Genomic DNA, 15,457 nt, shown 5'->3' on the forward strand with positions numbered 1-15,457 from the left:
TCTGCTTTATTATCTAAATCACAGATTATACATGAATGGAGATTTCGCCTGTGATTTTTTTGAGTTTTAGAATCGAACACAAATGTGTGGTTAAAAATGAAGGTCAAACATATATTTTTAAAACGTCTAAACTGAAAATTACTAATGTCTTACAGTAACGTATGTTTCTGGGGCTGTATTTTGATACAAGATTACCTTTGATGTGCTATAGTGGTGTATTTTCTGTGAAGTCTTGATGTTTACCGGCTTGTTTTGTTTATTGTATTCTCAATTCAACTGTAGCATACAAAGAGCATGACAGTAATCGCATTTTTGTAATTAAAAGCAAAAATTGAATTATATTTCCAGTTGCCTTTTCCTTAAGGAACACATTTGTTTGGGACTCTCCAGCACAGTTAATCATGTTTATTCATCTAAGGTGTTGTACATAAGTCGTATAATAACATTGGATCTATATCCCAGATGATTGAGTGCGTGTATAACAGGCTCCTGGAACGAAAGGTAACCGGGGTGTCGTTTTCCTGGGAGGACATATTATCAGGACGGACCACTGTAAGTGAGTTACACAGTTAGTGCTTGAAGGTCTTCTATGTAATATATTTAATATTGGTACAGTGTCTTCGTATACGTTTTTGTTTTGCGGCCTATTCAAAAGTTTTTTCTATTAATTTATTTATTCTGATTATTTATTATTTTATCAGTTTCAGCTGCCTGCCAATACTTTGGAATGGGATGCCTGTCACCTTCATACATGCTCGATTTAATTTATTTTCACTATCGTTCAGGTAAAATGGGACCATCGACGTGGTTATTTCATATATACTGTGTATTAAGTCTGGTATCTAAAGTAGTATGTATTCTATTGCCACATATTTTCTAATGCTTAAGACACATCTAATGTAAATGACCTACACATGAGGGTGAAAGCGACAAATGTATTGATCAAGTCTTTTATGCTTTACATCTTCTGATTGGAAGTCCATATCCTCTCGATTGAGATGTATTATTATTATTATAAATTCACATAATACAGTGCAATTCAAAGCATACATTTTACAAATTCCAATTTACACAATATATGAGGTCTTACATCCTGGACTGTGTAATACATGTATATGCATCAATCTGTCTAATGCATGCAAAATGTAAACTGGTCTAATAAAGGTAATTAGCACTGAATTTATGAAAACAAAACAGCACATAGCAATAGATTATAGAATTAATAGAATTGCAAATTAATGTAAATTCAGCTTTTAAAGAAGATGGTGAAAATGCATTTTTACTTGCCAAAAAATGATGTGGATGTCTCTTCCAAAACGGTGATAATTCTTATTATCAATCATTAAAACGTTTTTTTTTTTTTTATCAGACTTTGATGTGGTTGTTTCCATTATGTATTGTTCACATATAATATATGTGAGATTTCATTCAATTTTCCTTCAGGGACAGGAACATTGACTGTGACCCTACATCTTGACAGCACTTTACCGTCCAGGATGTAGGACCTCACTTATTGTACTTGTGTAAATTGTAAATTGGAATTTGTAAATTGTATTTTGTATTACTATGTTTTAGTTAACTTGAATTTGTAATGATTGATGCCTTGTACTTAACTTTATTTTTGCACTTTGTTTTGCACTTATGTTGTAAATCGCCCTGAATAAGGGCGTCTGCCAAGATAAAATAAATAAATTAATTAATTAATTAATAATAATAATATGAGCCTTTCACATACTTTTCTTTTAAATGAAGAGCACCCCATACAAGAGCACAAAGTTTATCCAAGACACAACACTACAGGGCATTTAATTATATGCATTTCCACAAGTTGGTCCTGTAAAAAGGCTCATTCCAAAAATAAGAAGTCTTTGGGTTTAGAACACCTTTAAAGTGTTTTTTTTTATTTTACATATGTCACAATTTCTAGATGGTTGTACATTTACATTGCATACAATAAAACATACTCTTTAGAAGGTCTGTTTGGTTAGTTTAAAATTATCTCTGAAATGGACTGAACGGTCTGTTGAATAATTTCAGGGGCATTCACACTGTGTCCTCAAACTAAACAAAGGTGTTTGAATAAAACAGCCCAAACAAGCCAAGTACAGTGTGAACACACACTCAAGACCCAATGCTGCATGGGGGGTTGGTCAGCAAATGGAAGGGAAATATTACCAATACAGACCACTTGACTGACCTTTGTCTTGAAATGTTTGGCTTCCAGGTCTAACATACTGATTTAAGTGCTGCCAGAGAGCCTAGGTTCGGGGGAAGATGGCTTCAGGAATAGCCAGATCGCTGGGTGTACAGTACGGATCCAACTTCCTAAACGGCTGGCTGGTGCCTCGGTGTTGCAGGGTGATATCTGCACGAGGGTCAGCCGGGACTTACCGCAGGCCCGGCGTACCTCGTGACAACACGCCGCCATGGAAGAAGATCCACTTCAGCTTCTCCAAGGGGTTGCAGGGCGTGAAGAAGCACTTTGGCCTGCTGAAGCAGGAGGTTGTTGATCGATTTGTGGGGCCGGAGGGGAAGCCCCTGGAGACACACATGCTGGAGCAGACCAGGGTACTGTGGGAGTTTAGGAGCCCCGAGAACCTAGACCAGTGGGTAGTGTCCTCGGATCAGGAGATCGGAGGCAAAAGCGAGGCCTATTTGAAGCTGGGGAGAAACCGCCAAACCTGCCTGCTGTACGGGACTCTGTGCTCAGTACCCCCCAAGGACGGTGAGACACGTTACAGTGGGTACTGCACCCTGCGCTCAAAACAGCCACTGGTGAGTACAGTGCAATCTTTAGACGGACTTAGTTAAGGTCATACTAGCGAAGACTTCTTGACATGATTATCGTTTTTTATTTTACATTTTTTCACATTTCCATTGCATTAGTGCATGTTTATTCTCTGGGAGATAGGTGATCACTGCAGTGCAGTGTAGGAAAACAGTTTTTTCTCTGAAATGTTAAAAAAGGGTAAATAAATCAGCCTTCCAAAATGTTTTAAATATTGAATGTAGTCTTGAAAAGGGGAATCTCTTTGAGCAGTAAGAAAAAGAAGTAAAATGGTTATGTTATGGGGTTTCAATCAATCAGTCCAAGAGATGCAGATACTAGCAAAACTAGCATTTTTATACGATGTGCACAAAGGGAGTCTCATCTCAATAGCTGCCAGGCAGTAACGCAAAGATGCTTTTACAGTCTTGGTGCAGTTGACCAATTCAAAGACCTATTTCTCTATAGATGTCCTTTGACCGGAAGAAGCACCATGACTGGTCAAGCTTTAACTCCCTGTACCTACGTATTCGTGGCGACGGGCGACCGTGGATGATAAACATCGGGGTTGAGACTTTCTTCTCCCACCAGAGAGATACCATTTACAACTACTTCCTGTTCACTCGGGGTGGACCCTATTGGCAAGATGTCAAGGTATGGAAATAACTGTCAGAAAGGCCAAGCCCTTCAATGAATTGGTCCTGGGCTTAGTCTTAGCTGTGGAGATGCAATGTAACACATCAGTGAATTGCACAGTATGGGGAAGCCTCCCTGCAGCAGTATGCAATTGTATTCTATGCTACTAAGATATTAAATACCAATGAGCACTAAATACCTTATTTACATGAAGCGCTGTGTGTAGTATGTACTGTTAATGATTTTTCCTTTTGCAGATTCCTTTTTCTAAGTTCTTCCTCTCCAGCCGGGGAAGAATACAAGATGACCAGCATCCGATTTGGTTAGACAAGGTAAGAATCACTGGGGTAGTGGCATATACGGACACATACAGTGCTTGAAAGAGCATCACCAGAACACGCCTGGTGTCGTTTTGGTATTTGTGGGAATTTTGGAATTTGAATTCCACACACTTATGTGGCTTTGAATGTTTATATTTCATAGTAGGCAATGGTAAAGAAGTTAACTTAATTTTTCTGCAATACAAAAGCTTTTCATTACCATTGTTTCAACATGCATGTGCTTAATGTTAATGTCAAATCCACAGCAAAACAGAAATATTAATATTATATAATACAGGGAAATGCTCTATATACTGAAATCTATGGTACCATGTAGGATACAATAGCAGAGATGATGTACGTAGTGCCCTGTGTTTTATAATGACCAACTTTCTAAGGATGCACTTAATTCCTCCCAGGTCATATAGTCTGCTTAATTAAACAACGTATTGATTAATACCACCATTATCTTCTGCATATGAGAAGTACTTGTCCATTTCTGATTTACATTCTGCATCAAATACTGGAATAGATTATAATGGGAGGAGTTCCAGATCCAAACGACACACTTGTTGAGTTGAATATTTGGATTGCCATCAGAAAGTTATGAGCTGGTTAAATAAAACATTTTATTTCTTGCATAGATCCAGGTTGTGGTAATTAGTCAGTTTTTCAGAAACATTAAGTTTTTAGTTTATTTCAACTCTTGTGCCATTGCTCAGTATGTATTTATTTATTCAGCAACTTTGTTTGATGGACTCTCACTTTATAGCTTTCAAACCTTTGAATCTAATCCATTAGTCCCATGCCAATTGTTGCAATTTTAAGCTTTGCACATTGTTAAGCAGACTACATGAGCACCTTGTACTAGAAGGAATGAAGTGCAGCCTACAGTTGGTTTAATAAAATGCAGGGCCCTACTTATGGCATCTCTGCCATTTTATGTTGCATGGTACCATATATCTCAGTAGATAGATTTTAAAATACAGGGAAATGCTCCTAGTATTGTTTTTTGTGGAGAATTTGACAAATGTAAAGCATAACATGGACACGTTCGAACAACTGTAATGAAAGTAATTTATGAAAAAAACTAAATTACACTCACCTAAAGGATTATTAGGAACACCATACTAATTCTGTGTTTGACCCCCTTTCGCCTTCAGAACTGCCTTAATTCTACGTGGCATTGATTCAACAAGGTGCTGAAAGCATTCTTTAGAAATGTTGGCCCATATTGATAGGATAGCATCTTGCAGTTGATGGAGATTTGTGGGATGCACATCCAGGGCACGAAGCTCCCGTTCCACCACATCCCAAAGATGCTCTATTGGGTTGAGATCTGGTGACTGTGGGGACCAGTTTAGTACAGTGAACTCATTGTCATGTTCAAGAAACCAATTTGAAATGATTCGACCTTTGTGACATGGTGCATTATCCTGCTGGAAGTAGCCATCAGAGGATGGGTACATGGTGGTCATAAAGGGATGGACATGGTCAGAAACAATGCTCAGGTAGGCCGTGACATTTAAACGATGCCCAATTGGCACTAAGGGGCCTAAAGTGTGCCAAGAAAACATCCCCCACACCATTACACCACCACCACCAGCCTGCACAGTGGTAACAAGGCATGATGGATCCATGTTCTCATTCTGTTTACGCCAAATTCTGACTCTACCATCTGAATGTCTCAACAGAAATCGAGACTCATCAGACCAGGCAACATTTTTCCAGTCTTCAACTGTCCAATTTTGGCGAGCTTGTGCAAATTGTAGCCTCTTTTTCCTATTTGTAGTGGAGATGAGTGGTACCCGGTGGGGTCTTCTGCTGTTGTAGCCCATCCGCCTCAAGGTTGTACGTGTTGTGGCTTCACAAATGCTTTGCTGCATACCTCGGTTGTAATGAGTGGTTATTTCAGTCAAAGTTGCTCTTCTATCAGCTTGAATCAGTCGGCCCATTCTCCTCTGACCTCTAGCATCAACAAGGCATTTTCGCCCACAGGACTGCCGCCTACTGGATGTTTTTCCCTTTTCACACCATTCTTTGTAAACCCTAGAAATGGTTGTGCGTGAAAATCCCAGTAACTGAGCAGATTGTGAAATACTCAGACCGGCCCGTCTGGCACCAACAACTATGCCACGCTCAAAATTGCTTAAATCACCTTTCTTTCCCATTCAGACATTGAGTTTGGAGTTCAGGAGATTGTCTTGACCAGGACCACACCCCTAAATGCATTGAAGCAACTGCCATGTGATTGGTTGGTTAGATAATTGCATTAATGAGAAATTGAACAGGTGTTCCTAATAATCCTTTAGGTGAGTGTATAGTAATGGAAAACCGATCAAATACAGAATGGGATTGACCATTGTCAGGAAGAACTGAACCCTGGACAGCATTTGTAAATCTAAAATATGTATTGATTTAGTGCTGTGGCATTAAAAAACTAGGTACATTACTGAACTTCAGTGATCTACAAAAGCAGGGGTTAAAGTAATGTGCTCTTTATCTGCTTTTCTTGAAAATATGAATCCTATCTTTTTTTCAGATCAACACACTAGGGTTTACTCTGGGTGATAAGGCAGACGGACCGTTTCAACTGGAGATTGACTATATAGCTGTATGTAACGATCGTGCACATACAGAAGAGTTTGCCTATGAGACGTACAAGAGGAATCCAGAAGTTTGACGAGCAATGCACATGATTACAGCACATCCTCCAATTTTTGTCCATTATCCTCACTATTGTTTATATAGGTAGCAGGCAGCTGAAAACAACGTTGGAAATTCAGCATCTCTTACTTCAATTTTCAGATTTGTAATAGTTTTACAGAAAGATCTTATGGTACTCAGAGGTTCACAGGCTTATATGGGTAGTATTTGTAGGCATACATTTTTAAAAAGTCTGAAAACAATTTAATGTAGTGTGAAATGCCAAACAAAGCATATTTATTTTTTTTAAACAAGTTTTGATTAAAAAAATACAAATACAAAAGAGATCTAATTAAATGCAGTACACTTTTTTTTCTATTAACATTAAGGAGAAAAACAATACCATACAGTATGTAAAATGTACTTGATAAACTGCAATCAATAAAAAGAAAACATCCTGATAACACAGGCAAGTACAGACAGAAATAAACTACAAGGCTGAAATGACAGGTAATATTTACAAAACTAAAAAACATGACTTTGTTTTTAGTTCATAACGAGGCCTCGTCTGGCTCCAAGCAGTTTCTCTTTCTTCTGCTTCCTGTCTTCGGTGTGCTTGGTGCGCCTCACTTCCCTAGAAATAAAAATATGGAAAAATAATTAGTTTGTATAGATAGGGCTAGATCAAGATTGCTCAACAGGGCTTCACTATTTGTTTTTATTATGGTTCTTAATAAACAAACATGTGTCTTTATTGTTCAAAATGAATGAAATCATCATCTCACTGGTGAACTATGGATATGGTCAATATCATGCACTAAATACCATAGAAACCTTTCCCTTTGTATATAGGTATGCTGAAATAAGTTACTATTTAATCTAAAGAAAAATACATTTACACTTCAGTAGGAAAATACACTTGTTATCCAACCCATAAAAAAATCAATTCCACAATGTAATATTTTCTTGAATTAGTACTCTTGAAATATCACTCTAGCCGGTCTCATCTCTACTAAAGCCTACACAAATTCAAAATCTTGACCTTAAACTCCAACTCACCTCGTCTGAACTTTATGTTGTTTGTAGTTTGTTTGGTGCGAGGAAGTTGTCTGGGATTTGTTCAAAGCTTCATTTTCTTGAGTCGATCCGAATGGCTTCAGTTTCCCTTTACAAACCAAACCAATGACATTATGAAGTGCCGTTTTGCAGATGAATACCTTTTCTTCTGACAGAATGTGAATGATATGTACACATTGATCCAGATTTGTTCACTAGAGTCAATCTTTGTGCAGTGCTTATGACAACTGCCTGAATTTACTCCTCTCGCATCAATTGTGTGTAGGATGCTAACAACTTGTGGATTTTATTTTTGGCTTCTTGTTGATACTCACTTTTATAATGAAACACTTTTGATGGAATTTAAACTATACAAATGTATTATACACAATTATTTGATTTCAATCTAATTAAACCCATTTACAAAATTAGAGAAAGATGCCATGAGCATAAATGCAATCTATTTAGTGCTGCCTCATTGATTGGATAAATGTGAATGAATGCCTATTACATTCCTAGACATGAACAGACTATGTGCTCAAGGTGGAGCAGTGGTGAACACTTGTAAGATGTCATGGTACTGATAGGCATGTTGCAATTAAATACGTTGCTACAGGGAAAGCACCTGTAAAATTCTAGTGTTTTGGAGCCCTAGCACCTTACCTTTGTGTGGCTGGTAGCCAAGCGGACGAGCCAGACTGGCCTTCAAATCAAAAGCATTTTTCTTGTTAGTCCCTGGAGTACCAACACTGCTGGTATTGGGGTCTGCTTTGAAAATGAATGGTGTCGTCACTGCAAATACAAAAAAAAAAAAAAAAAGGTTTTAGCTTTACCGTAAAGAATGGATTTAATTTTGACAAACCCATAAAGAATTGGTTAATACTCATGAAGTACATTTCAGGGGAGTGTAGGGATCTACACTGCATTACTTTCTACATAAATGGCTTTTGGACGGTGTGGTTATCTGGCACATCAATTCCGCAGTAAAGAGTGGCTCTTAGGTGGAAACATCAATGGTCTCCTTATGTAATCCCAACAAAGTAAAACATTGCGCAGCCTGTATTTATAAGTGACTTCCAGACTCAAGGAACTGCTTATATATGATGTTTCAAAGACTTACTGATGGTTCTAGTAATTCCAACAAAGAGCAAACTGAAAAAGCAGTCAGAGGTCTGGTGCTGAGGAGAACACACCATCCTTGCTACACTTCTTTGTCAGGTTGAGTGTGGAAATGGCAAGGTCTTTTAAGACACCATTAATGTCCTTCATAGCTGACTGCAGACCCAGACCAAACATCACACACACCTACAGTTGTGGGAGATGAAGCCCATGAACTATGATGAAATGTGATTGTAGACTGAGTAAGTATACCTTGGACTTTGGGGTTTGTGGAAGGGACTCCTGTGGCAGACCTTGGCCGTTTGGTCGGGCCAGTCCCTGGGGTACGGGACACCTCAGTGTAGGGGGACATGCGGGCAGGGGTCTTCACCAGGGAGCGCTTGTGCTCATTGTCCTTGGTGGCCTCTGAGAACCTAAAACACATTCAGAATGAACAACTTTAACTGAGATAACAGCTTATACAGCAGAACACAGCAATTATGACCAGTAGTTTAGCACCCCCCTGATATGGACCAAAGAGACACTTTTCTTCATGCATTGAGTGATGCTCATGGTCAGAGTTTGACCACAAAACAGGGTCCAACTCAGATTTTTGAAGACGAGTAAACTCTGCAGAATGTTTTTACAGGTACTATCCCTTGAGTGAGTACAATCTAACTGTATAAAATAAATGTCAATCAATCTGAACACAACAGAGCACGGTCAGAAAAAAGCCATCTTGTTAAAATATAAAGATAACCTACATGTGGTGTGTAAAAGGCTATTTAGCTTAGACTCATTTCACCATTTTGTTTTTCCTGACCCCTGAACTTCACCTAAAACACACAATACAGTATCAACTACTGACATATTTACCTGACATTAACTCTCCTTGTTGAGAGAACAGTAGGTTTGAAGGCAGTGCTGTCCCTCACTGCAGGCCTGCTCTGGGCAGAGGGAGTGTTGATTGTATGTCTTCGCTCCTGAGATTTGGGACTGAACAGGGTGCCTCGGCTTTGACTGGGTTTCTGAAAATTACAAGCATGTTTGGTCCAAATCATTTCATTTTGGAAACCATTTTGACTGTCTGCCCCCAGCAGTCTACACTATGGGGTTTGTATAAACACTCAGTCAAGTCTGCTTAATGAGGTACTCAAACTATATCACTATAATAAAACCTCCCCATTACACACAAAATCATACACTAAATACATAAAAAACACATTCAAACAAACTGAATATTTCATACAGGTAGTACACATTAGAAGAATAGTAACAATATTACTTAACCCCGAGTATTAATATTTGAAATGAACTAAGGGTTTGTACTAACCACGACCACCTTGCTGGAAGTCCTGTTATTTGACGGTTTTATGATGTTGGCCTTCTCCGACAGGATCTTAAAAAGAAAAAAAAGAAATGGGATAAGCTACTGTTTAGAAGGTGAACTTAATCATAACTGGATACCTATATTTTCCATATTATTAAAAGGTTACCTACTATACTACATTTCAAAATCCAGGCATTAGTCTCTTATTTTTCATAATACATTTTGATGTTTGTCTCAATCACATACTATAATAGTCATTTCACACTAAGTAGCATGGGCTTGCATCTGAGCTGCAGTTCCCCTATAGAGCCCCATGCAATTTCTGTGCACATTTGTGTGTAGAGCTCCCTAACGGTTAGGATTATATACAAGCATCATATACCAAATGAAAAACTGCAGAACCTCAGCTGTCACAGTGCTATAAAAAATAATATTAAAAAAAAAATCCCATTTATCATTTATAATAAAAGTCACTGAGAAAAAAAAGCATTTATTAAAAATTTAATTTGCCTTGCAGGAAGTTAAAATGAATGAAATTAATCCAAGTTCAGGTGATTGTGGAATGAAACCAGTTGGAAGGAGCCGTGCAGGACATGCAGGTTGCAGATTTTGGCTAACCCCCCTGCATCTAACTGTAGTTCCATTGGAATGGGTTTAGCTTTTACTACGACTGAAAAATATTATAAAACACACAACTCACCTTTACTTCTTTCACCGAGTTATTGTACGACTCCCTCTTCTTATTCTTCCGTTGCACGTAGGTATCGATGGACTCCATTTTCCTAAAATGCACCTCGTGGATTTTCTTGAAATCTGGAAAAGAGCCCTCCTTATATTAAAAACCTTAATTGAAAGCACGAGTTTAAATAACAGAGGCTTCAAAAACTCCACAACACATTGACTTGGAAACATTGTGGCACGCCAGGGTGCATTTTGCTTACTTGGTGTAACAGGCTTCAGCACAAGTTTCCCCGTCCTCTTCAGCAGCCCCTCATGACGAGGGATCTTCCCAGGAGGCAGTGCTGCAGTCTGGCATTTTCCTAGAAGTAAAACACAGTAACGTGTTAATCCAAAAACTAACAAAACAAAAAAAAAAGTGCATCTCTATAGACAACAGAAACCAAATTATGCCAGCAGAACATGCTCATGACAAACCCTCAAATAGGATGATAAAATCCAGTCAAAATGTGGCAGGATTACAATTAAACATTTTTGGAATGGAAAAATATATATTTTTTTCTTACCTTTATTTTCTTTCTTCATCAACCCTTCTGTAGCAGTGGCCTGACTCTCTGTATTGTCAGTATCCTCTGCCGGAGGAGCGGCTGTGGGCTCCTCCTTCGCCTCTGCACGGCCATCTCCCTCCTCGTGGGACAGTCTTCTCTTCTTGGCATTGCTCCGTCTTTTAGGCTTTGCAGTTTCCTATTAAAACAAAAAAAGTTTCTGTTCCAAACAGGGCTTTGGAATGCGTACCAGAGCAGTAGGTTTCTTGCAAGGAAAAACTTTCATGCTTGAAAGCCTCAAATGAGATGGGAATGTTGGGAAGCCAACTTCTTGCATTTTCTGATACAACAAAATCCTTCAAGAATTTGAAATTTTAAGTTTATGTTTGACCATTTTACATTTTTTTATTCTACATGGCGTTCAAGCATTTGATGGATTTAGTGCAGGTGGAAAAAAAAAAAAAAAAAAAGTCAGAATGAACTTTCAAATATATATATTTTGCAAATCAGTGATATCCCTTTCTTTCAAAGCTAGCACATTTATCATGGTTATAAAACCCATTTACCATGACAACATAACGTACAGGAGGACTTCCAGATAGCACATATTGTTCTCTGCACATAAGGACACGGTGTAGTACCTGATCCGGGGCCTGCGCTGCTGCTGCTACTCCCTCATCACTGTCCGTCTCCCCATGCTTTCTCTTTGGAGAGCGTTTCCCTCGTCCACGTCGTTTGGTGACAAAGGGTGTACCATTAGGGAGCGGAGGATCCTGACTGGCATTCGGCTCATCGCTAGATACAGTGTCTGTGCTGCCATCAGCCACCTAGGGAACAAGTTCATACTACATTATGGTGTTCAATAGCAAATGTGATTACCCAATACTTTAATTACAATAAGTAAAATTACAAGGCAGTTTAGATAACCTTCCTATCCATACTACATCTGCACACACATTATGTATTTTTGTGGTACTGTGAAAGTCTTCCATTAGATCAATAATTTAAAAAGACCTATGCAGTACATTTGAGTATTTGTATTTTGTTTTTTCAATTTGCTTAAATCATTTAACGTGACATGTAAATCACAGTAGTATCAAAAACTAATCTGACAATATAAAAAATATCCAACGTTGAACTGCAGACATGTTTATACAGTAGTTTCACAACTAAAATTATATCAGACATATTAAAAAACACTCTCTTACCTCACCAGCTGTGGAGACACTCTTCTCCTGTTCCTTGAAATGCTCCTTTAGGGCTTTCAGAAGCTTTTCAGCCTGTGGAGAGAGGAGCCATTAAACCAGCAGAACTCAATCTCCATTATCTACAGTGCTAGACCCCCCGATGAGGAGGGATTACAGAAAATGAAAAGAAAAAGGTTGCCTGCATGGTAAACATCAAACATATCTTCCCACTGGCCATAAACGAAACAGTCTGCAAACTCCCCAACAGAATTAAGGAAAACCATCTTTGAAATAATATGTGCAATAATTTAATTGTTGTATTGTTTTTTATTACAAATCGTGTGATTTAATGTCAGGTATACACTCACCTAAAGGATTATTAGGAACACCATACTAATACTGTGTTTGACCCCCTTTCGCCTTCAGAACTGCCTTAATTCTACGTGGCATTGATTCAACAAGGTGCTGAAAGCATTCTTTAGAAATGTTGGCCCATATTGATAGGATAGCATCTTGCAGTTGATGGAGATTTATGGGATGCACATTCAGGGCACGAAGCTCCCGTTCCACCACATCCCAAAGATGCTCTATTGGGTTGAGATCTGGTGACTGTGGGGGCCAGTTTAGTACAGTGAACTCATTATCATTTCAAATTGGTTTCTTGAACATGACTCGACCTTTGTGACATGGTGCATTATCCTGCTGGAAGTAGCCATCAGAGGATGGGTACATGGTGGTCATAAAGGGATGGACATGGTCAGAAACAATGCTCAGGTAGGCCGTGGCATTTAAACGATGCCCAATTGGCACTAAGGGGCCTAAAGTGTGCCAAGAAAACATCCCCCACACCATTACACCACCACCACCAGCCTGCACAGTGGTAACAATGCATGATGGATCCATGTTCTCATTCTATTTACGCCAAATTCTGACTCTACCATCTGAATGTCTCAACAGAAATCGAGACTCATCAGACCAGGCAACATTTTTCCAGTCTTCAACTGTCCAATTTTGGTGAGCTTGTGCAAATTGTAGCCTCTTTTTCCTATTTGTAGTGGAGATGAGTGGTACCCGGTGGGGTCTTCTGCTGTTGTAGCCCATCCGCCTCAAGGTTGTACGTGTTGTGGCTTCACAAATGCTTTGCTGCATACCTCGGTTGTAACGAGTGGTTATTTCAGTCTCAGCTTGAATCAGTCGGCCCATTCTCCTCTGACCTCTAGCATCAACAAGGCATTTTCGCCCACAGGACTGCCGCATACTGGATGTTTTTCCCTTTTCACACCATTCTTTGTAAACCCTAGAAATGGTTGTGCGTGAAAATCCCAGTAACTGAGCAGATTGTGAAATACTCAGACCGGCCCGTCTGGCACCAACAACCATGCCACGCTCAAAATTGCTTAAATCACCTTTCTTTCCCATTCAGACATTCAGTTTGGAGTTCAGGAGATTGTCTTGACCAGGACCACACCCCTAAATGCATTGAAGCAACTGCCATGTGATTGGTTGGTTAGATAATTGCATTAATGAGAAATTGAACAGGTGTTCCTAATAATCCTTTAGGTGAGTGTATAATAGTTGCATTATAGTATAGGTAACCCTCAGTAAGACTATGGTTTGTTATGCAGCCGACTAAAATGTGGTGCTAATTCAAGGTTTTTTGTTCTATACACCACAAATCTCTCTAAAATGGCAAGTAACCTAAAATGAAATAGTTCATTCAACTGTTTTTCACCAAAAACCAGAAGATGGATGAAATCCTACTTAGAAGATGGGATACAGTGTGTTAGAGTGTGCAGGAAGACATCAGACAAAATGATACTGGAGTGCCCCAAGGATCAGCTTTGGGACTCCCGTTGTTTCATCTGTATATTAATGATTTACTTATATCTGTCCTCCTAATAAATATTCAGATGTATGCAGAGGAGTTATCTATACTTATGCAAAAACCAAACAGCAGGCTTCTGGTGACTTTTCTGCTTCAATGATCAATATTGTCAACTGGTGGACCAGTGCCCGTTTGCACCTTAATGTATGCATGTTCTTTACAGAGAAAATGTATTCTCCAGATCCTAATGTAATCATGGCAGGAGAGGCTTCAGCTGGTGCCAGTTTAAATATCTTGGCATACTGAATTCAAAGTTTAGCTTCAAAAAACAAAAAAGGGGCGAATACAGTGAAATTCAACCCGGCAAATTTTAGATTAGATTTAGAGGCAGCAATACTTTATATTAATGCCATGATTTTCTCTCATCTGTTCTACTGTTTCACAAGTTAGACTCGGACTAGTAAAACCATATTGAAACATGTACAGCAATATTTATTAATGAGAAACGTGCCTGTTAAATAAAATAATAAATAGCCTACAAATGTCTAAAATGATAGTTTAACGAGATCCATCATATACACACACATGTGCCTTGTTGATGAATCTAGTGTACATGTGCTCTTCACATCCTTTGTCACAGCTGGGAAACAAACACAACTGATCCCTGTGTGGGTTTGCACACCCCCGGCTGTAACAGTCACATGTTTCTAAACAGATCTGATTCACTTTTGTAAGAGTAACATAAGCATACAGACAAATGGGGGGAAACATCATCACTGAATAAAATCAATATCACATTCATATTTCAATTGCTGTCATCTGCCACTGGAAATGGATGCGAGAGATTTCAGATTGTTAATTGTAGTGATCTTTCAAAACACTACAACATACATTAATGAAATGGTATTGCATGTCAATTTAGTTGATCTATTTACACAAAGAGAGGCATTTTCGTTATCATTAACAACCCCCCCTCCGCTGCAAACAGTGCAGTCACAATACGATACTGTTGTGTCAGTCTGAATATGCCGCAAATCGAGTTAAATAAAATATTTACCTTCATATTAGCTTTCAGCCCGACATCCTTTGCCAGGCGTCGCAGTTCGGCGTATTTCATGCAATCCAAATCCATTTTGCTCTTTACTATTTGCCAAATGAATAAATGTGAGATACAGCTAAACCTCCATCCACGTCCTGTCTGCGCTCGAATTTGGGCGCCCAGCCGTTACCAGTGACGCATTTCAAAAAGTGAGAAAGTAAGCCACGTCATTGGCTCAACTGTCAGAGCCGCTCACCCAATCACTGACAAGCGAATCGTATTTATGTTAAGGGGAGGGTCACCCTATAACAGGCGTGTCTTTACACCAAT

General features: G+C 38.9%; 2 protein-coding genes across 2 annotated transcripts; one reads left to right on the top strand and one right to left on the bottom strand.

The window, feature by feature from the left end:
- Positions 1-451: 451 nt before the first annotated feature.
- On the top strand, positions 452-7,410 carry ndufaf1 (NADH:ubiquinone oxidoreductase complex assembly factor 1). Its single transcript, XM_066694834.1, has 6 exons — positions 452-552; positions 702-785; positions 2,225-2,775; positions 3,236-3,421; positions 3,661-3,735; positions 6,266-7,410. Exons 3-6 carry the CDS (start codon positions 2,275-2,277, stop codon positions 6,404-6,406), a joined length of 903 nt encoding a protein of 300 aa, XP_066550931.1. The 5' UTR covers positions 452-552; positions 702-785; positions 2,225-2,274; the 3' UTR covers positions 6,407-7,410.
- Positions 6,632-15,321, bottom strand: nusap1 (nucleolar and spindle associated protein 1). Its single transcript, XM_066694832.1, has 12 exons — positions 15,146-15,321; positions 12,285-12,356; positions 11,718-11,903; positions 11,098-11,275; positions 10,795-10,893; positions 10,554-10,666; positions 9,857-9,922; positions 9,400-9,551; positions 8,797-8,957; positions 8,089-8,217; positions 7,429-7,534; positions 6,632-7,003 (listed from the first exon to the last, which is right to left on the bottom strand). Exons 1-12 carry the CDS (start codon positions 15,218-15,220, stop codon positions 6,916-6,918), a joined length of 1,425 nt encoding a protein of 474 aa, XP_066550929.1. The 5' UTR covers positions 15,221-15,321; the 3' UTR covers positions 6,632-6,915.
- Positions 15,322-15,457: the final 136 nt, after the last annotated feature.

This window comes from Amia ocellicauda, chromosome 21 (genome assembly GCF_036373705.1).
Source record: "Amia ocellicauda isolate fAmiCal2 chromosome 21, fAmiCal2.hap1, whole genome shotgun sequence".
Classification (NCBI taxonomy): Eukaryota; Metazoa; Chordata; class Actinopteri; order Amiiformes; family Amiidae; genus Amia; species Amia ocellicauda.